The sequence below is a fragment of the Ixodes scapularis genome, unplaced genomic scaffold (assembly GCF_016920785.2).
Source record: "Ixodes scapularis isolate PalLabHiFi unplaced genomic scaffold, ASM1692078v2 PGA_scaffold3__209_contigs__length_174095766, whole genome shotgun sequence".
NCBI classification, from domain to species: domain Eukaryota; kingdom Metazoa; phylum Arthropoda; class Arachnida; order Ixodida; family Ixodidae; genus Ixodes; species Ixodes scapularis.
Genome location: NW_024609868.1, coordinates 36,156,005 through 36,178,671, shown reverse-complemented (window position 1 = coordinate 36,178,671; position 22,667 = coordinate 36,156,005). Strand labels below are relative to the sequence as shown.

General features: G+C 48.3%; 1 protein-coding gene across 1 annotated transcript in view; it reads right to left on the bottom strand.

Annotated features, from left to right (window-relative positions):
- Positions 1-22,667, bottom strand: part of LOC8028184 (band 7 protein AGAP004871) — a 208,785-nt gene that overhangs the window by 34,159 nt on the left and 151,959 nt on the right. The window contains exon 4 of the mRNA XM_040216177.3: positions 16,783-16,855. Coding sequence (XP_040072111.1) covers positions 16,783-16,855 — 73 coding nt within the window. The remainder of the gene's footprint in view (positions 1-16,782; positions 16,856-22,667) is intronic.

Genomic DNA, 22,667 nt, shown 5'->3' with positions numbered 1-22,667 from the left:
ACGTCAATAGTAGTGCCAGAAAAGAAGAGACTGGTATCATCGGCGTACATAATTAAACTTGGAGAGTTTGCGATGTTGACTATATCGTTAAGGTAGATAATAAAAAGTAACGGTCCTAAAATGGAACCCTGCGGAACCCCATACTTAAGTGTCATGTGGTCGGAACAAATACCATTGATTTGTACATATTGTTCGCGATTTTGCAGAAAGCTACTTATTAAATCTAGGGCCATTCCCCTAATGCCATAGTGAGGCAATTTGTGTAATAAGACGTCATGATTGATGCTATCGAACGCTTTTCGGAAATCCAAGTATACTCCAAGTGTAAGCAACTTGTTTTCAAAATTATTTAGAATCTTATCTTTGATGTGCAATAGTGCATGCTCAGTTGATTTGCCTTTTTGAAACCCGTACTGTGCTGGCGAGAGTGCCGAAAAAGTTGTTAGAAAATTTCATATTCTGTTATTTATCAGATTTTCAAAAACCGTGGATAGAATTGGGACTATAGAAATCGGACGATAGTTACTGATGTTATCTTTGTCGCCACTTTAATGTATTACAGTATTTCTCGCAGTTTTTAACGGATTTGGGAAAGTACCACTTTCAAACATAAGGTTTGCTATGTGTTCTAGTGGCTTACTTATCAAGGAAGAGACGTGTTTAATTGGTGCAACTTTTATATTATCATCTCCACAGGAGTCCTTATTTTTCAAAGTCCTTAGTACCGCTTCAACTTCAGTGTAAGTAACAGGCCATAGCATAATTGTATGCTCCAGGTGCGTTTGCGCGAGGGTCGCAGTTCCGATAGTATTTTTTCCATTGTGGGCACCAACGTTTATAAAATATTCATTTACTGCATTAGCCATGTCACGTCCTCTGTAGACATCGGACCCCATTCGCAGTTCATTTATAGTGGCAGACTTAGAATTTGGCATTATAAGAGATTTTAGGGCACTCCAGGTACGTTTTAGATCATTTTGAAGATTGTCGAATTTACTAATATGATACTGCGCTTTAGCCTTTAGACTAATTTGCCATTGAGGATAGGAGAGCGGTACCACGCCACTTAGGGTCATGTGGCGCTAGGGATGCAAAAATATCAACCACTTTGCCACAGAGGTCGCATGCTTTTTCAGGCTTCTGGGAATATTTTAAAGTACGTTATGCCGTTTTTAGTAGGATTTATTTAGTTTTACTCGGGTTAACTGAGAGCAATGCCAGAATGTCATATTAAAAGGCGTTGCACATGATCACTTGACGACTATAACTTCCGCCGTGCTCTTGAGACACACAGTCCAACTTATCGTTCGCAGACGATGACATATAAATTGCCAGAATCACAGCCATTCACGCAAATCTTGATCGTGACGTCACGGGTAGCAAACAGAAAAATAGGCACCGACCAAGCATCTCGCCGGTACTACCGATCGCCCCTTCTCATTGGCTAGACTGCCTAAAGAAAGACCGATGACTGGTGCTCTTAGTGGATTACTGAGCGTCACTGAGCAGTACTAACACCCAGAGACTTCGAGGGGTGCAGCAGTTTTGCTTGAGCCGAACGTGTCTTGCTATTTTAGGCAATTTACGCGCTATATGTATTGCTCAAGAGACGCGCTTGACATTCGTGAAACTTTCCTTCTCGCCTCCTGAACCGAAGAGGTTGGCTCTCTTCTGAAAGTCGCTGTTCAAAAGCTGCGGTCGTGAAGAAGCACCGAGCCCCTCGTTTGTCTCGCGCACGAATCGCCCGCCGGAAAGTATGGGCGCAATGAACAAAAGTGACCCACCCCACGGGCGAGCTAACCTTGTAACCGTTCACCGGAACAAAAAAGAAAAAAAAACGACATACACACACACATAAAAAAAGGATTTTGGTAAAATAACAAGGTTAAAAGACAAAAACAAAATCAAGCCTTAAAACAAGAAAGAAGTTCCATTTATCCACCTCCCATAAATCCCCGAGGAACAAAAAAGAAATAGATGGCAAGATACCAAACTCCGAAGCCACCCCCTGGTATACGAAAAGAACTAGAGCAGACTACTGACTAAATTTGTATCCATTCAGAAACATGCACTCGAACAAAAAACAACAAGAACAACAACAACAAACAAAAAATGCGGAAAAAGTAAATAGCCAGCAAAATGCTTCATCACTTCTCCCGGAACGAGCGGCGCTTGTGTCTCAAGAACTGTAGCAACCGCTCTCCCCTTCCCTTTTCCTTTGAACTGCAGTGCGGTTGCGTCTCCCGAATTTCCTTCCCTACTCTGACAACGAGCGCATGCTTCTCATGCTTACTTATTTATTTTCTTGCTCCCTAACTCCCCCTTTCTTCTTCCCGGTTTGTCTCCTCCCTTATTCCCTTGTTCCCCGCGGATAGCCTCTTTTCCTTTGTTTCAGCGCGGTGTCACGGAGCGGCGACGACGACTTCGATCCAGATGCAGCACCACCACGCTTAGTTGGTTTCCCTTTTTTTTTATTTAATTCTCGGAGATTCTGCTTTCTTGATCTTCTTCGCCACTTTCAGCGTCGTCGGCGTCGACGTGTCGCCCCCCTCGCCGTGCCCAGCGAGGGCCCTCACAGCGATTAGCCGACGAGATTTCGCTCGCTAATGGACCGGTCTCACTATCGCGCTAAGACTGCGTCTTGTCCAGAGACCAGGAATTAAATAAATCTGCCGCCTCGAACTATACCTATTATATGGAGTATAGCCTCCGGGGATTGGACAGGAGGCGCCACAGTCGGCTGTTGGGCAGCGCGACTGGTGGCCAGGAAGGGCAACTCTGGGCAGTATCGTGGGCCACCGAACGAAGGGACAACAGCTCACTGCGTCGCGGTTTTGACGCGACGCACTCGGGCGTCCGAGCTCTAAATTTTTCTTCAATGAATGCGACAGTGACAGCTAGTATACGTCTAAGAGCTGTTAGAATTTGGCACGACGTGGTTCTACCTGTTTCAAGGAAAAAAGCAGCAATTCGCGGCCCCAATACTCCAGTTCATTTGGTCAATCAGATCAAAAAGAAGGCTGCTAGATAATCACTGACAGAAACGTTGGGCGTGGCTCATTATGTTTCCTGCTTCGCGATTGGCTCTTCGGTGTTCTCATCGGCTAAGGAAACATTGTCATTGGCTGTGGTGTGATATTGAGATGATCGGGATTATAGCATTGTGTATTTTTTCCTAGTTTTTCCTTTTTCCGGGAACCCCAAAATAAACTACGAGTTCCCTGTGTCGTACTCTAATCATATATTTAAGAAATCAATGCTTTTATTTATGTTCTTGGCATATGAATAGCACTTTCATACAAAAGCTTATCCGAAAAAGAATCCTCGACGAAGATGAAAGGAACACTGACACCCACCATTTTTGTTTTTGTTTGCTAGACAATTTTATTGGTGTCAGGACATTACCCATTCAATATTTTGCTGCAGAGTAACTTATCTTTCTAATAAAGCAAGAAAAAACAACTCAATTGCTTTGAAACCGGAACTGAAACATGAGCACTGAGATTCATGGCCGACTAAGCGTACCGAGGAGGGGGACAGTGTGGAGGAGAAGAGAGTTGCCGGAAGCCGCGTGGCTATCGCACTCTAAAGTTTTTTTCTTGTTTCTTTTTTTCCGCTGCTCTTTTTTTTTTTTTTTTTTATTGTGTGTGGAGCAAGTGACGACGACGACGTTGCATGCACCGTTTGTCGTGCAAGTGTCTCGCTGTCTGCACTCAAAGACCAATTGGCCGCTACAGCGAACGACAGTTTCTAAGTAGCGGTCCCACGTCCGTCGCAACGTTGTTCCGTCGTGCGTCGCCATGGCGTCGTCCAGCCCGCGGTACGCCGGCATGTTGAGAATGAGGTAACACGTGTAGTTCTTGTCATCTATGAAACCTTTCTTTTTCAGTCAACGTATTTGTACGTTTTTGAAGCCACAAAAATAAGGTTCATATTCTCTTATATTTTTAATATTGAATGTGCGCCTTATAGATGATCCACGACTTTGAATATATTTGGTGCGCTAGTTTGAACGGCACGTGGCAATGGAAAAGAGAGTGAGCGCGAATCAAACCGACCGATTTTCGACCGGCGGTTTTCGGGCGGAAAGAAAACGAATTTCGAGCCGCAAAATCGTGTTCTGGGTAGTTGGGGTCTCACCGGTCATGTTCAAACAAAAACACCGGCGAGCATAAATACCCTGTCAGTGTCCCTTTAAAGCGGCACCTCATGTTTCGCTAAGATACTTAGGTTAGCCGAACGCCTCAAGCATTTTGAAAGCACTTTTGCTCCATGCACATACGTATGCTTCAGACACGTTTGCAGACAGTTTTTGTACGACCAATCTGATCATCACGCAAGAGAGAAACACACGTTCTGCAGACTGTCTTTTGTATGGTGCGCGATAGCGGCTCGAAGACGGGTCTTCTCTCGCCTTTCTTGGCGTTCGCTCTTCTTTTGGTATTCGCTCTCCGATTTCGTGTGTCGGGCAGGGCGAGAACGTCGTTTGCACCAAACGGAGTACGTGCCTCCGGCTTTGTCTCGGCCCACACTAATTGCTCGGGACGGCTTTGGTCGGGCGAACGGGATGGAGTGCGCGCTAAAAGCGGGGGCGGACATCGGCCACGCGCGCGCGCCTGGATCAACCTGATTGCTCTCCTTGACTGATTGTTGCGAGGTGATTGAGCGAGCCGATGAACCTTTAATGAGGGCTCGCTCCGGGAGGAATGTCTACTTTATTTTCTTTCTCCTTTCTATATAGACCCAAGATACGGGAGAGAGAAAAAGAGAGGGGGGTGCAATCGTTTTATCGTTGTGCCGTATCGGTTTCTCTTTTCTGGCTCTGTCGGCTCGGAATAAACCGTCGTCTCAACGATTGATGAAGACCCTATCTGTCCTGTCTACAAAAGGAGACCATCGTAGTTTTAGGCGCGATAACGGGAAAAAACGTACAGTTACGGACATTTAAAATAAGAAATTAAATCCTGTTGACTTAAGAACGCGAATCGCGGTGAGTCCTGGGTATTTTATCGTCGCTCCAAGGCACCGGAAATCGCGGCATTCACCGATGAGAATGCCAAAAAAAAAAAAAAAAAAAGAAGTATTCACGAAGCAAGAGGCGTCCACATAAGAAGCCACGCCCCACGTTTCTTATGCTGTCATGACCATAGACACCCTTGCAGCGCTGAGCACATAAACAAAATAAAGCAGAATTTGAGCCGCTGGTTTGTGAATGGATGAGTGGCATTTGATGTTCCGCAAAAGAGAGTTACTGCGCATGCTCACAATGCGTTGCACAGCTCACTAGAGAAAGATGGCACAGCGCAGAAGGCGACTATTGGAATGGTTCACAGTGCTGGATAGGAGCTCTCGCTAATATTAAGAAGGCATAAGCGCATTTCTCGTGAATCCAGGAACCCACAGCTCCTAAATGACGGCCCATTTACTCTTTTTCTCTATTTTATTTACACAATAACTAAGGGGAAAAGAAACTGCATCTGAAAACAAAGGTCGAACTACGCAATGCTTAATTCTAAATATTCAGCGTTCACTGTACAAAAAACGTAAAGAAAAAATTCCCACGCAAATTTTAGTTTTAAAGAATTACTTACATTGAAAGAAGAAAGTCGTAAAAAAAGATCGCATTGCTTCGTTTGGGGGGTCACGCACTAAAAGAAATCCCATAAAAGATGCGTCGGAAGCGGGCAGACAGCCCGATATCACCCTTTAAGCCGCAAGACCAGCGACAACAACAAAACGTAACAAAGAAGTGTATCGCGAAATCGATTTCGATGCAGCCAGGGGAACAGTATCCGCGAGCAAAGAAACGCGCAGGTAACAACAAAGACATCGGCTGACCTACACTAACAGCAGAGCGCGCGGCCCAACGCAATTACCCGTGCTGTCGAGCGACGGTCCTGCGTAATATAGTCGCTGTGGTAGGCGGCCAGATCCCATCCCTGCACGCGAGCGTATCGCGCCTTCCCTTCTTCCCGTCATCAATGTCGCCGAGAACACCCTCCTGTCGTCCACAACGCCTTCCCGCCCGAACCGTGGCGCCGCTAGAGGTCCGTGCTCGGGATCTTCCGTATATAGGTCGCCCCCCAAGCTGACAGTGCAGTGGGGGCGCTCGCCGTCGGACCAATCAATCGCATCCTTTTCAGCACCCGATCCCGGGCTCTCCGCGCGTGGGTATGGGCATGAGGGCGATCACGTGGCGAAAGATAGGCGCATGACTGATCCACCGCACTGTCAGATTATATGGCTGAACGAAGCATGTGCCTGTCACCCGTGACACGCGGTAGTGCTCCCCAGCGTTCGCTCCGATAGACCTTTCTGGAATCTCCCTGAGTGTCCTGTCGAAAGAGCTCCGTGACAGCCCGCTCTCAGGGGCATACTTATATAGTAACCGAGACCTTTTAAGAAAGGCGGGGCGGGAAGAGACCCAGGCAGATCTTATTACCCTAGATAACAAAAATTAAAAAAAGAAAAACATAAAGAGGACGAAACACAGACGAAAGAATGTCCTCGACTGTGTTTCGTCCATTTTATGTTTGATTATTTATGTATACTTTACCAACAAGCTCGTTAGGAATGTGATCTTAATATCGTTCAGCAGCTAACGGGAATGCAGCATTCGCTGATGATAAGGCTATGGAACCAATCACAAAGCAAGAGAATAACGAGCCGCACACTGTTTCTTCAGCCGTTGGTAACTACGACATATCCATGCTTCGCACAATTCATTCTGAACCCCGTTCGTTGGTTCACCGCGGTCATTGGGAACAGCGATCGGTACTTTTTATCGGGCCTCGAATAATATTGCAGTGATAACCAGTTTTAACTATAGCACATCACTGGCCTCCCGATAGAGATGCGTACCTACTAAACCCGTGGTCACGTTGATAATGATACATCCTACAAAAGACAGTCTGCGGGCACCTCCTGAGGCGCGGTTCCTCCATGTATGACGGTCCAGGCACATTGGTCATACAGAAACAGTCTGCATAGATGCTCCAAGCATCATACATATGTATGTATAAAGAAAACTTGCTTCCAACATACTTTAGGCGTGTCCGCTGGTAATTCTGTCACACATGTTTGCAGCGAGGGCAGTGTGTTTAGTGTGATGCATGAGTGAGCAGTCTAGCTGGCACACTGTACTCGGGCACAAGCTTTCTTGGCAATAGAGTCGAAGAGATAAGGCACACATGCCCCCTTTCCCATTTTGAGCGCCGGTTAAAGCTGCGCGCACTCTCTCCTCTTGTCATCGGAAATGCCAAGATAAGCTGCATCCTGGTGTTCGCGGCTCTAATTGTCTATAGGTGCCGCCACTCGTTTACCAAAATGGTGGCTATAGTGAGTGTCGGAGTTGCATGCTCGCATACTACAGGGTGATTCAAGGAGAGGCCAGGCTCTTTAAATTTACCGCAAAATTCGGTTTCTTAACCTATCGCGCTAGGACTTTGTGCAGCGTTGCCCACAGATGGTGATTTTTTTTTTTTTTGTAAAATTTGCAAAGAGCGAACTTACCTGAGGAAAAAGTACAGAAAGAAAAAAGGCTTAGCTCTTATGAAAACGAAGCGACGCCACCGGTCTTCAAACAACACGGCGCTGTTTCACATAGGAGACAAGAGATGGCGCAACGAACGCCGCCAACGAACGAGCATACGGCGCCGAGAGCCGGTGTCTTTATCAGACGATATTTTCGACTCAAAAGCGGCGCGCGTTCCGCAGGCGGCGACAGTCGCAGAAACAGAAACAGGCGCGGTAACAAGGAACTGCAGTTCCTTGTCTGCTAAAGACGCCGGCTCTCGGCGTCGTATGCTCGTTCGTTGGCGGCAGTTGGCGTCGCCACCGCTTGCGCCATCTCTTGTCTCCCGTGCGAAACGGCGCCGTGTTGTTTGAAGACCGGCGGCGTCGCTGCGTTTCCATAGCCTTTTTCTTTCTTTACTTTTTCCTCAGGTAAATTCGCTCTTCGCAAATTTCACAAAAAAAAAAAATTGCACCATCTGTGGGCAACGCTGCACAAAATCGTAGCGCGATAGGTTAAGAAACCGAATTTCGCGGTTGATTTAAAGAGCACGGCCTCTCCTTGAATCACCGTGTAGTTGCTAGGCCCTGTCTAGTGTGCTGGCTTCGGACCGACACAAATTATTCCCGCTTTTACAAGGAAGCTAGGGTGTTTTGTGCACAGCTAGGTCATCTCTTTATTCCGAAAACAAAACCGGTGTTTTGGGAAATATTTACGCCGGGAGGCACGGTTTAATTCAGGTACGAAACCGAAACTAACTTATATTCTGGATTTAATTTGTCAGTTTAAGTGTTTATTTTTGTTTCTCTCCTACCTCAAGATGTGCCTCATAGCGTGATCATTATGCTAAAGAAATTATTCGCGGAAACTCTGTTTTGTGACAGACATGTCCGATCCAGGAACTTCAAAATATTTTTGGTAAGTTCACTGTCCCTTTAAAGAAAGGGTCTTCCATACACCTTAGAGGTAGCAGAATATTCTATTTGTTCAAAATATCAGCGCTGATATTTGTGTGTTCTTGGAGTCTCTTTTTTACTCGGATAAATATCATGGTAATTAATGACTTGTGGGTTCTTTAATGCTTTTTTTTTGGCATTTAGATAATTAATTTATTTAGCATTTTTTCCAACACATGAATAATACAATCAATACAAATCTTACAAAATATCCCCACGGGCGACGAGTTTACAATATATTCACAAAACGTATAAATTAAGAAACGCTGTTCTCACTACAAATGCCCAAAACCAAAATTCGAGTGAGACAACGGAAGTGTGTGTTTTATTAAGGCAGCCCGTGGTGCATAGGACTTTATATTACATCATGTATTTATGTCTATCTTGATAACGATGTGCAAGTATTTCATGTGCTAAAAGCAAATAAAAACGAGACCTTTCTGTTAAGACGATTATGGTTAAATCGCGTCGTTTCCTGATTGTGGCGTTTTGGGGGGGGGGGGGGGGGGCGGCTACATTACGTTACTTTTTACTAATGATAACACAATTAAGATATTTTAACAAAAAGTTTTTGGAACTGTAATATAATCTGTTGCTTGTGATCTAATTTCAAACGAGCGAACAACCATGGCAATCTCAAAGATGGCAAATTATCGTCACTGATGCCAATTGCAGCCTGCCTAATTAACAAGGTATAAACTAAATAGTCTAAACATCCTAGGCAATTTCACAAATTCACATAAAGTGGCATTAATTGTGGGTAAAGCATGCGGAGATATTGAAGTCGCGACTTTTGGCAATCAGCAAAACTTCCAAACTCGCCGCCAATCCTACCGGACCAAATGTCCCGAAATACGAAAAAAAAAAACAAAAAAAACCTTGTTGCTGTTGTTTTAATGACAAAACTACCCGTAACATTTATTTTCTTTAATTTTTACGCGCCGCTCTTCTGCCAATCTCGACCTTTACAGTTCGAAGGAGCGCCCACCCGCCTTCACGTCTCATCACTGCAGTACGTTTCGTTGGCGTTGAAAAACCGGTGAAACAGTAGCAAGTTTTAGTATTGCCTATACGAGCGAACGCAAGCACATTGTGCTTGTGTTAGCTTTGCGTGTTCCACATTGCTCAAGCGCGGAGCCCAAAAATGCGGTGTTGGATCGGCGCATGGCAACAACGCGCGTGTGCAGTGTGGAGCACGCAACTCTAACGCAAACGCACATCACTTGCGTTTGCTTCTATACGCAACGTTAAAGCGGCACTGCAGTCATTTTTGAAAAAGGTCGTTTTTGATCTTATATTGTATAAAAGGTGTTAGTTCCCGCATATACCAAGTCCTATATTACAAAACCGCCTATTCATTTCCGGGCAAAAGAAAACAAAATGCGGACTCTCTTTTCTCGCGGACTACGCCATGTGGCCTAATGAAATCCATACAATACGCGCAGATTCCGAATGATTTTATTATAACTCGTTTTGAAGAGATTCTGATAGTTAAACATTCGGATAAGTCTCCTCGTTTTACCCGCGGGCGAAGCCATCGCTTGCAACTCGCCGACAGGCGCCCTTCGTCGACTACTTCACTCGGAAGAAATTTCTTCCCAAAAAGGGCGTGTCGCGGTCTTCGAACACGCTTTTAACAAGGAAATAAGGTAGGCACGATTGTGATTTTGGGTTTGTTGGGATGGTTAGAGCGGCTAGATTGAGTTGTCGCCACAAAAGGACGATCTCAAAATTGACTTCAGTGCCCGTTTAAAACAGCCTCTAGTAAGGTACAGTCCCATGCCGGCGGCAGAGATCCAACGAATCAGTGAAGAGTGTTCTATGAATCCTGAAATGACTGTTCGCGAGTCATGATCGCGAGCAGTTCCGCCGCTCCCGCTGCGCAGGAGAACTGGAAGACCCCCACTACAGCCCTTCCCGTTTCCGCCGCGGGAGGGCGAGCAACGAGCTGGAGGCGCGAAGGATAAGTGCTTTCGTAGCTCCTACAATAGTAGGGATGTCTCGGTATCATACGGGTGATTGGTATCCTGCGTCGATGGCCAAGCGTCGTCGATAGCAACAGGGTGAACGACGTTTTACAACTAAAGCATGCACCGTTCGGGTATGATACAACTCGCCCAAATTGGCTTGCCCATACAATTTCCCCGTGGGTCGATCGGCTATTCGGGGCAGAGTTAGCACAGAGATGGGCTTCACAGGAGCATGCCCAACTTGGGCTGCCCATGCAAAGCTCCTGTGGGTTCCGCCTCGGCTATGCGGGGGCACAGTTAGCAGAGATGGGCTTCACACAAGCATGCCCAACTTGTGCTGCCCATGCAATGCTCCTGTGGGTCCCACTTCGGCTATACGGGGGCACAGTTAGCAGAGATGGGCTTCACAGGAGCATGCCCAACTTGTGCTGCCCATGCAATGCTCCTGTGGGTCCCACTTCGGCTACACGGGGACACAGTTAGCAGAGATGGGCTTCACAGGAGCATGCCCAACTTGTGCTGCCCATGCAATGCTCCTGTGGGTCCCACTTCGGATACACGGGGGCACAGTTAGCAGAGATGGGCTTCACAGGAGCATGCCCAACTTGTGCTGCCCATGCAATGCTCCTGTGGGTCCCACTTCGGCTACACGGGGGCACAGTTAGCAGAGATGGGCTTCACAGGAGCATGCCCAACTTGTGCTGCTCATGCAATGCTCCTGTGGGTCCCACTTCGGCTATACGGGGGCACAGTTAGCAGAGATGGGCTTCACAGGAGCATGACCAATTTGTGCTGCCCATGCAAAGCTCCTGTGGGTTCCACATCAACTATACGGGGGCACAGTTAGCAGAGATGGGCTTCACACAAGCATGCCCAACCTGTGCTGCCCATGCAATGCTCCTGTGGGTTTCACTTCGGCTATACGGGGGCACAGTTAGCAGAGATGGGCTTCACAGGAGCATGCCCAACTTGTGCTGCCCATGCAATGCTCCTGTGGGTCCCACTTCGGCTATACGGGGGCACAGTTAGCAGATATGGGCTTCACTGGAGCATGCCCAACTTGTGCTGCCCGTGCAATGCTCCTGTGGGTCCCACTTCGGCTATACGGTCGAAGTTATCACAAAGGTGGGCTCCACGGGCATATGCCCCACTTGGGCTGCCCATGTAATGCTCCTGTGGGTTTCACTTCGGCTATACGGGGGCACAGTTAGCAGAGATGGGCTTCACACAAGCATGCCCAACCTGTGCTGCCCATGCAATGCTCCTGTGGGTTTCACTTCGGCTATACGGGGGCACAGTTAGCAGAGATGGGCTTCACAGGAGCATGCCCAACTTGTGCTGCCCATGCAATGCTCCTGTGGGCCCCACTTCGGCTATACGGGGGCACAGTTAGCAGAGATGGGCTTCACATGAGCATGCCCAACTTGTGCTGCCCATGCAATGCTCCTGTGGGTCCCACTTCGGCTATACGGGGGCACAGTTAGCAGAGATGGGCTTCACAGGAGCATGCCCAACTTGTGCTGCCCATGCAATGCTCCTGTGGGTCCCACTTCGGCTATACGGGGGCACAGTTAGCAGAGATGGGCTTCACAGGAGCATGCCCAACTTGTGCTGCCCGTGCAATGCTCCTGTGGGTCCCACTTCGGCTATACGGTCGAAGTTAGCACAAAGGTGGGCTCCACGGGCATATGCCCCACTTGGGCTGCCCATTTAATGCTCCTGTGGGTTCCACTTCGGCTATACGGGGGCACAGTTAGCAGAGATGGGCTTCACAGGAGCATGCCCAACTTGTGCTGCCCATGCAATGCTCCTGTGGGTCCCACTTCGGCTATACGGGGGCACAGTTAGCAGAGATGGGCTTCACAGGAGCATGCCCAACTTGTGCTGCCCATGCAATGCTCCTGTGGGTCCCACTTCGGCTATACGGGGGCACAGTTAGCAGAGATGGGCTTCACAGGAGCATGCCCAACTTGTGCTGCCCATGCAATGCTCCTGTGGGTCCCACTTCGGCTATACGGGGGCACAGTTAGCAGAGATGGGCTTCACAGGAGCATGCCCAACTTGTGCTGCCCGTGCAATGCTCCTGTGGGTCCCACTTCGGCTATACGGTCGAAGTTAGCACAAAGGTGGGCTCCACGGGCATATGCCCCACTTGGGCTGCCTATTTAATGCTCCTGTGGGTTCCATCTCGGCTATACGGGGGCACAGTTAGCAGAGATGGGCTTCGCAGGAGCATGCCCAACTTGTGCTGCCCGTGCAATGCTCCTGTGGGTCCCACTTCGGTTATACGGTCGAAGTTAGCACAAAGGTGGGCTCCACGGGCATATGCCCCACTTGGGCTGCCCATGTAATGCTCCTGTGGGTTCCACCTCGGCTATACGGGGGCACAGTTTGCAGAGATGGGCTTCACAGGAGCATGCCCAACTTGTGCTGCCCATGCAATGCTCCTGTGGGTCCCACTTCGGCTATACGGGGGCACAGTTAGCAGATATGGGCTTCACAGGAGCATGCCCAACTTGTGCTGCCCGTACAATGCTCCTGTGGGTCCCACTTCGGCTATACGGTCGAAGTTATCACAAAGGTGGGCTCCACGGGCATATGCCCCACTTGGGCTGCCCATGTAATGCTCCTGTGGGTTTCACTTCGGCTATACGGGGGCACAGTTAGCAGAGATGGGCTTCACAGGAGCATGCCCAGCTTGTGCTGCCCATGCAATGCTCCTGTGGGTCCCACTTCGGCTATACGGGGGCACAGTTAGCAGAGATGGGCTTCACATGAGCATGCCCAACTTGTGCTGCCCATGCAATGCTCCTGTGGGTCCCACTTCGGCTATACGGGGGCACAGTTAGCAGAGATGGGCTTCACAGGAGCATGCCCAACTTGTGCTGCCCATGCAATGCTCCTGTGGGTCCCACTTCGGCTATACGGGGGCACAGTTAGCAGAGATGGGCTTCACAGGAGCATGGCCAACTTGTGCTGCCCGTGCAATGCTCCTGTGGGTCCCACTTCGGCTATACGGTCGAAGTTAGCACAAAGGTGGGCTCCACGGGCATATGCCCCACTTGGGCTGCCCATTTAATGCTCCTGTGGGTTCCACTTCGGCTATACGGGGGCACAGTTAGCAGAGATGGGCTTCACAGGAGCATGCCCAACTTGTGCTGCCCATGCAATGCTCCTGTGGGTCCCACTTCGGCTATACGGGGGCACAGTTAGCTGAGATGGGCTTCACAGGAGCATGCCCAACTTGTGCTGCCCATGCAATGCTCCTGTGGGTCCCACTTCGGCTATACGGGGGCACAGTTAGCAGAGATGGGCTTCACAGGAGCATGCCCAACTTGTGCTGCCCATGCAATGCTCCTGTGGGTCCCACTTCGGCTATACGGGGGCACAGCTAGCAGAGATGGGCTTCACAGGAGCATGCCCAACTTGTGCTGCCCGTGCAATGCTCCTGTGGGTCCCACTTCGGCTATACGGTCGAAGTTAGCACAAAGGTGGGCTCCACGGGCATATGCCCCACTTGGGCTGCCTATTTAATGCTCCTGTGGGTTCCATCTCGGCTATACGGGGGCACAGTTAGCAGATATGGGCTTCACAGGAGCATGCCCAACTTGTGCTGCCCGTGCAATGCTCCTGTGGGTCCCACTTCGGCTATACGGTCGAAGTTAGCACAAAGGTGGGCTCCACGGGCATATGCCCCACTTGGGCTGCCCATGTAATGCTCCTGTGGGTTCCACCTCGGCTATACGGGGGCACAGTTAGCAGAGATGGGCTTCACAGGAGCATGCCCAACTTGTGCTGCCCATGCAATGCTCCTGTGGGTCCCACTTCGGCTATACGGGGCACAGTTAGCAGATATGGGCTTCACAGGAGCATGCCCAACTTGTGCTGCCCGTGCAATGCTCCTGTGGGTCCCACTTCGGCTATACGGTCGAAGTTATCACAAAGGTGGGCTCCACGGGCATATGCCCCACTTGGGCTGCCCATGTAATGCTCCTGTGGGTTCCACCTCGGCTATACGGGGGCACAGTTAGCAGAGATGGGACTCACAGGAGCATGCCCAACTTGTGCTGCCCATGCAATGCTCCTGTGGGTCTTACTTCGGCTATACGGTGGAAGTTAGCACAAAGGTGGTCTTCACGGGTACATGCCCCACTTGGGCTGCCCATACAATGCCCTCTGGGGTCGCACATCGGGTTTACGGGCGCAAAGTTACCACAGAGCTGGGCTCCGCGGAGGCATGGTCCAACTTGGGCTGTCCGTGCGGTACCCCCCGCGGGTCACGCTTTGTGTTACGTTACTGGCGCTCTGACTGACTAAACTAATTAAAGGAAGCCCGATGATTGATGTGCCGGGAGAATAGCCGCACGGTACACACGCAGGTGCTTCGGAGAGTGTGTACTATAGTCACTGACAGCTGCTGAAACGCAAGCATATTGGTATGTTCACGCATCTTGGTTCGCGATCCGTCCATCAGCGTTCTTATCGGTTCAGGCTGCAATCTCACTGGTGGCAAAGCGATAATAAGACACTCGGGGCTCATCCTGACCGAATTTTTTTTTTAAACTGCGAGCAGCTATATATTGTCGTCCAATGGCTGCTTGATTCCTTTCTGCTCCGCTGCTCACACTAAGACTCCGAGGCATGTCGGATATGTTATCGCTGGAGAGAGATGACACAACTCTTCGCCCATCGACTTCGCACAATTCCAGCCGCTGTATTTTACGTCGCTTTAATAACGAGGAGGATAAACTCGGTTAAACTCAAGCGCAATCAAAGATAAAAGCCCCCCCCCCCCCCCCCATACACACAAAGAAAACCAAAACATAACAGGAAAGCAAACAGGATATAAAGATGGCCCATAAAAACGGCGGAGGCACACTTCAGCGAGAATTCTACTATTTTCCCGCAAACAAACCCGGTAAGTGGAGGAACGGGAGAGGTATAAAACGTTTATCCCGGCCGTGAAGTATAATTCGACTGTATTTTATTTATTAGTTTTTCCCCGTAACTACAAAACAAAACAAAGCCAGACGAAGCAGGGTTTCAAACTCAACAGAAAAGGGAACTAGTTCAAACAAGGGGAAGGCGACCAAGACGAAAGAGCCATGGCTCTAACGCACGGAGTACACAGTCGTACGAATGTGAAAAGAAAATATAGGGGAGGAAAAATAGCCAAAGGTTCCGAAATATACGCATTTCTAGCTCCGCTCCAAAGAGGAAGGATCTCAAATAGCGTAAATGTTTGGTTCTTCCCTTCCCACTTGCCTAAAAGGCGGCCAGACTCGGGAAAAGACGGAAAAGGAACGGGGGACAGAAATTCCCCTTTGGGGATGACCGTTTTTATAGTGAAAGGAGGGAAGGAGGAATGGGAAGATCGCTTTCTCTGGGTTTCTTCCTTTTCCATTTCCCAGTTCCTCCTTCCAAAGAAACGGGGTTCCCGAAAAACAAACTTGGCATAGAAAAGACGGGTCTCTCGAAAAACTTGGCATACAACGGACGGTTCGGCAGCGTCTCCCAATCTGAGCATTCGAGAGCGAGCTTTTTGTTTGATTGAAGTCGGTCGGCTCCTAGATATTTTCGTTTGGGGCTCTTGTTTTTAAGGCTCTGTACTTATCAGGCGGCTACCCTTGCAATCGGAGCTTGCAAGTTTCTTTAGGCGAGATTGTTTAGACAAAGGCACGTCTATTATCTAAGCGGGTTTTAGAAGCGTTTTAGAGACAATGCTGGCAGGTTAATACGCAGCTGCTGAAGAAATAGTCTGCAGGGTTGGGAGGCAGGAAAGCCCTTTTTCCTCAACGTTAAGCTCCGAGATACGGACGTGGCAGGAACAAATTGCGTCTTGCGTATCGTGAATCAGACATCTGACGCAAGTTTTATGAATATTTCAAAAAGTGTCTCTATATAATACCAGCCGATTAAGTTGTCATCCAGGTCAGTGTGCAAGGATGCGGAGATATCTAACGTAAGACAACCTAGTTTGCCGCCTTTTTTTTCTACCCCCTTTTTGCCTCAATAATATTGAGTATAGAGGTACCTACTTATGCATCCATGATATGTAAGCAGCTTGCGTATTTTCGCCTACTTGCGTTTGTTTTAAAGATTTTACAGCAATCTCAATATCTCTTCGCAGCGATAATGAAATGGCGGCATTCGCCGAGAAGACGGCTCAGAACGAAGCATAGAGCGTGGGGGTAATGAACCCCGCCTTGTGTTTCTTAAGCTGTCAGGAACCATCGGGAAAATTTGTAAACACGTGACGACAGCGCCACGCCTGCACGTTATCCGCTACCTCTCTTTTAGCTCGTTCTTCGCGCATATCCCGAAAAGCAATGTCTCAACTCACCTGGACCCTTGGCTCCTCCTTCGACAAGTCGACCCAGTCTGAATATGACGGCTCGCTCGTACTCCTGCACGATCTGGGAGACAAGAAAGTAGAGAGGTCACGTCATCGTCATCATGATCAGCATCGTCAGCAAAGTCATAACTCCAATCATCATCATTGTCGCGTCTATCGCTGTTAACGTCATGCTTGCCTTATCCACCCACACAGGAAAGGCTCAGAACTCGAGCTGATAGCTCGAGTTTCCAGATTTTCTCATCCGGTGCATCAATACCTGGCTTGCACACGTACTGATGCATGGATGCACCATTCGTACTTGTCCTTGCTGAGAAAACCAAATTCGATAGGTATGAAATGTACGCTGCAGGAGGTAGGTGCTCAGCAAACAGAACGGACGCGGAAGTGAGGTCAATGCAATTCAGTGTAGTGGCGACGTGCATGATCAAAAGCGTCGCTGTGATCGATATTCTATGATTGGCCAAACGCTCACTATGACGTATTGAATGAGGTGAATGTTACGTTTATTAATAAAGATAAGAGAAATGCCAGGCCGTCGACTTTGACGGTGTTGGTTAAACGATGCGATGACTCAAAGCTTCCATTGTGCTTTCTACACACGCCGTCGAAATATCCGCGGGCAATTGATAATTCTCGTCGTGACGTGGCATATAGAAACCATAAGAGGAGGAACACGTAGGCTGTGTTCAAAATTTTACTTGAATGGATCCGAATTACTCCGGCGGATCATTGTCACGTGATAGGTTTTCGAACGCCAATGTACAGAACCTTTACCCTAGAGTGAGATCGAGTAATTTTTGGAAGACGGCCCTCGTCGCCAATAGTGCGGATAGTTCGAACTCTTCACCTGCTGTGCGGTTTATAGCGGTATATTGAGAGAGTTCTGCCGATGGGCGGAGCAAAGACCGCCGCCAGTGCCGAATATTTCTCCCGCGGTTAGAGCGTAAACTAAGAGTGCGACACAGCGTCCACCAAACAGCGGACCTCAACGTCACAATATTGGAAACGACATTTAAAGCGTGAAATAGAAGCGTTCAATCTGGCAGCAGAAATGATCGCGAGTACACAGTTTGCTCTGCTTTGGAACGCGCGTTCGTTTCTTTCTACCGTTGAATATGGGCGTGACGAAAACCTCACATGCGCGAAGTTTTTAGTCACCAGGAGTTGGACCTTTTTACTCTAGCGACGCTAGAACGGCTTAAATTAGTCGAGTCGCATTTCTAGACCTCACGACTAGCGCTTGGGGCTGTTTCGCGGCCTGTGGTTGGGCACGAGATGCTCGCCTATTCAAACCAATGAATGTCCAAACACTCCCAATATCCTGCTCTGGTACGAGCCAGGGAGCACTGCCCCCCCCCCCCCCCCTACCCCCCTCCTAGGGCACATAGAAAAAATTTAATGACGAAACGCACGTGGCGCTCCAAGACCTATATGCTTTGTGCCATGTACTTCTGTTCTTAAGTTGTGTGTGCGCCTGCGTGCGTGTACGTATATGTGTGTATCTGTGTGGTGACTTTCAGCTGTATTTCACCGGATCAAGTGTTTGCTTCTTGCGCCTAATATTGCTCCTTAAACCATGTTCTTTTAGTCCCTGTCATAAACGTGCTACATAAACAAGCAAAGAAATAAATAAAGGCAAATAGTCTGGTTTATATAAAAAAAATTAATCTTAGCCTGACAAAAATAAAAAAATACAGAACAAAAAACACTCAGGCATAGCAAACGCACGCTGGCGTTAAAAAAGTTTCATTTTTTTTTTTTGTTTTTGTTTTTGTTCTCGGAATGTGGTTTGAACTTCCTTGCCGCTCACATAGTTCAGTGCTGTTGTCTGCCTGGAGGGACCGCGACTGAGGAAAATCGATTCGGCTTCTCCCTAGGCAACGACAGTGGCGCCGCCTTCGGCCTCGGGGACTTTTGCAATTGAGTTTACGCTCGGTAATCCCCTTGGCCTCTCCGGCCATCGCATGGGGGCATCGGCCAATCCGGTTATAAAGGATCCTCCGAGAAAAAGCATCTGCGTTCGTCTAGAAACATCCGCTGGAGGCCCGCACGGCGTCAGGATTAAAAACTCGGCACGGAAAAATGGTCTTTACTTCGCAAGAAATCCTATGGTCAACCTGTCTATTTTTAGATTTGGCTGTTGGCCTGGAAGTTCTTGGATTAGGGCTGATCTGCATGTGTTTCCGGTGGAAGTTGGGTATCGAACGTAGTCTCCGACACCATGTCCTTTTAAACTGGTGGTGGAATCCTAAACTACTGCAGGACGGCAGGAGCCATGTTCAGTTAGATGGCCAGTATAGACCCCTGTGGAGAGTTTGCCTTTGGCTAATAGCTATGGAATCCCTACGCAATGGTGGACGCAAAACACGTGGACACAAACTCACAAAATAAAACCACAGCGTCACAGCGCTCTTTCTGCGTTTGGACATCCACAGAAAGTGTATTGTACTCAGTGACACTGCGCTTTCGGTGCTGTTCGATTGACTCGTCGGCTCCCAGCAGCGGCTACGCTCAGGCGTTTAAAAAAAAAAAGCGTAAAAAGATTGCAAACAGTGGTTCGACTCGAATAGCGCAGCGTCATTCCATCGTAAACCCTGCAACAAACACACACAAAAAAAAGGTAGATCTTGGTTAAGTAATGACTTTCGCATTCCACTTTGTCGGTTGCTCCGCCATTGCGCTGTGATTCTGGCCTGCAAACAGTCGGAACGTGACCTTCCAAAGGGGTTCTAATAGACTCAGTTTCACGCCAAGTCCGAGCATAACCAAACCTTTATTCGATGGAGGCAGTCAAGCAGCTCCAGAAGTGCATCGTCGCCTTTGCGCCTTTACTATCTCCTACTAAACCAATGACGTAGAGTGAACGCGCCGCTACTCTGAGGTAGTTTTTTTTTTTTTTTTTTTTTGCTATGAGAGATTGGTCTAGAGGGTGATAGTAAACGTACAAAAATGACGAGGGCCGTGACGATGCGCTTTTGGCGCTGCTTGATTAGGTCAATTGAACTGTAGCATCGGCTGCGCCCGGACTTCGTGTGAAACGGAGCATAGCCTCCTATATACTGACAAAGCCTGGCAGACCGCCACGAGAAGCGGCCGCCGAAATGGAAAAAGCGGAGCGGCAGAGGACGGATGAGGGGAGAACCCAACGAGGTAGAGGGGCTTAGAGTGATAAACCGGAAGTTCGGAAGTGGCACCCCCCCGGTTGCCGCCATATTTTACGCAAATGTGACCACTCGTCACATGACCTCCCAAGAGCCGTGACGTCACAGGTAAGATGGCAGCGCCCAGAGCTGGCGGATGCGAGTTTGTTCGGTGCGCGGTAGCCGTGATGTGCAGCTGCTTTCCGACGACTTCGGGCTTCTTCGTGCTCGCTGACGCAGGTATAACGTGAAAATATGAAGGAATGATACTTTATACCGTTTTTGCGCAAGATCGCTCTGGATCATCTGGATATTAACGCCTGTGAGACAGCATCAGCTCTGCATCGCCGTACCGGTGCTCGGATTCCGGGATGTGTCCGAGGATCGATAGAACTTTGAGGGCTTTTAACATTAAATTTTCGCATTCTCTTAGCTTTGTTTGAACGTTGAAATATCTGAGAATCTACGCGAAATGTATACGCAACGTTAGGGCCTAAGGGAAGTTGTTTCAGCCCTCCGTCACCGAACAACCATAGGAACTTTTAGCGAGGAAGCTCCTGCGATTTTAACCTTTTCTTCCTTTTTTTGTGGGTGTGAATGCGAAGTGCACCCTTATTTTCAGCTACGAGGATGGCGTTTTATTGAGTATGGGGAAGAATAAATCGTTTGTAGGATTTATTGCAGCTATACTCTTTTCCATCAAGAGTGCATTGTATTAGTTTATCTCTAATTACCTGGATAAGATGATTCATATTTTTGTTCATCCCTTGCCTGGAGAGCAGTCTTGTTGAAAAATGTTGACTACCATTCCTTTCGGTCTCTTCAATAGACTCTTTTTAAAAGTGTGGGCTGTCTATACTTCGCATCACCGTAACTTGGAAAAGGCCAACCGCCACAGCCCCCTCGAGCCAATCAGAGAGACCGAGCGAAGGTGTGTGACAAATCTGTGCAGACGAGCACTCTGGTGATATGTTGTCATGTGCCTCTGTCCAATGTGTGTATTGACTCACCGAGACTGTAGCCTTTGCCGTCTGCCAAATTCTGATGAAACAAATTACAGTAGCTACTACTGTAATTACCCCAGGCTTTCATACTTTGGGTATTCGTTCGACAAGAATGTTATGTCCGCCATCCCTGTGAATTCGGCTCAGCACCTATTGGACTTGAATGCTGCATTAGCGTTCGACGTGAACTGGGGCCCATTCGTGTGCTTTACGCCGAAAAAAATGATGACAGTTGTGTTGCTTGATAAGGTTCTGCAAAGGGTCTATTGTGTCATACATATAGGAAGTGTCATGCTATATAACAATGCATCAACACGTACTATTAAACTATATGCTCAGAGTTGTGTTTGTTTTTCCAATTAACAAGTTACAGCAGTGTGCTTTAATGCTATTATCATGTGTGTAGTTTTAAGTATCCTCCCTGCAATGCCTACGAAGGCCCCTGGAAGGAATAAATTAATAAATAACATTTTCACATCACTGGAGTTGGTTTTCGGATGCACCACATGTTCAGGAAAGGTTGAACGAGTGCAGCCCCTTGCAAGAAGTCTGCCAGTCTGGTATGACCCCTTAATTAATATTAAATGGGTCAGAGAAGTGAGTGTCCTCGTAAGGTCCAGAGCGTGCAGTGGACACAATTCTCGGTGTGTAGACTCTCAAGGCATGAAGGCAAGCGGAAATATGTTTATCTGGTTAGTGTATCAAATATGTTTATTTCCACTTGATTACATAATTATTGATTCTTAGTAAATGGTTAAATAGCGAGTTCTTTCTGCGACAGTCTCGTGTCAGGCGTTCAGTCGTAGTACCTGTGGACCTTGTTGTCGGATGACGCTCCTGGCACGTCGGTGTTCAGTTTGGTCGAGTGGCAACTTTGACCGACTGATGCTGTCTTGTAATCATACGTCATGTGCGGCCACTGACGTCTGATGCAGTGAAGCTGCAGGGCTGGCTTCTAATCCGAAAATTTTCCTGGTAGTTTTCGGCATCAATGTAGCAAGCTCGGGCATGTATTGCTTACGTGGCTGTGCCTTTCGCTGTACCGTTGACTTGATAGCTGGCAACAATTTTTGTTTGCTATCCAAGTCTGGTGATGCTTGCAGTTCACTTTTGAGAGCAACCAACCATTCTATTCCTTCAAGTCACTCAGGGGCATTTTCCCTCAAAGTTGGAAATTGTGTGCTTCATTGCATGGACACAGATGAATGGTGTCGGCAAATTATTAGGTATTGTCCTTGGACGACAACTAACACCAAATCAACTGTCACTGCATCGCCACTCACCTGCTTTGTCGTGCTTACCTCTTGTTGAGGTGATGGACATGAGGAGCTATGGGGTAATCAGGGATTCAGAATCTTCGATTCAGCACCTTCGGCATCAGGGACAAAGGTCGCCGAAGGTTTTCCTTAATCTCCCGTGGTCGCTCCTCGAGATGTAATCGCGGGTCATTTGGCACGAACCCTCGCAGACCAATTCATTGGTACGGGCTGCTTTGGTAGACATGGTCGGCTTCATGCAGTGGTAGCAAAGTGGTTTTCGGTCGCACATTCGCATCACCTACGTTTTCCTCGGTGTACTTTGTTGAGCACAGACCTACACACGATGTCGGGAATGCTTCGGCGTTAGTGTCTCATTGAATTGGCATTGAATACTAAGGGGCAGCCGGTGGCGGTCGTCGTGCCACTGTGGCGTAAGTTGCCCTCGGTTTGTCAGATGCCGCTTCGCT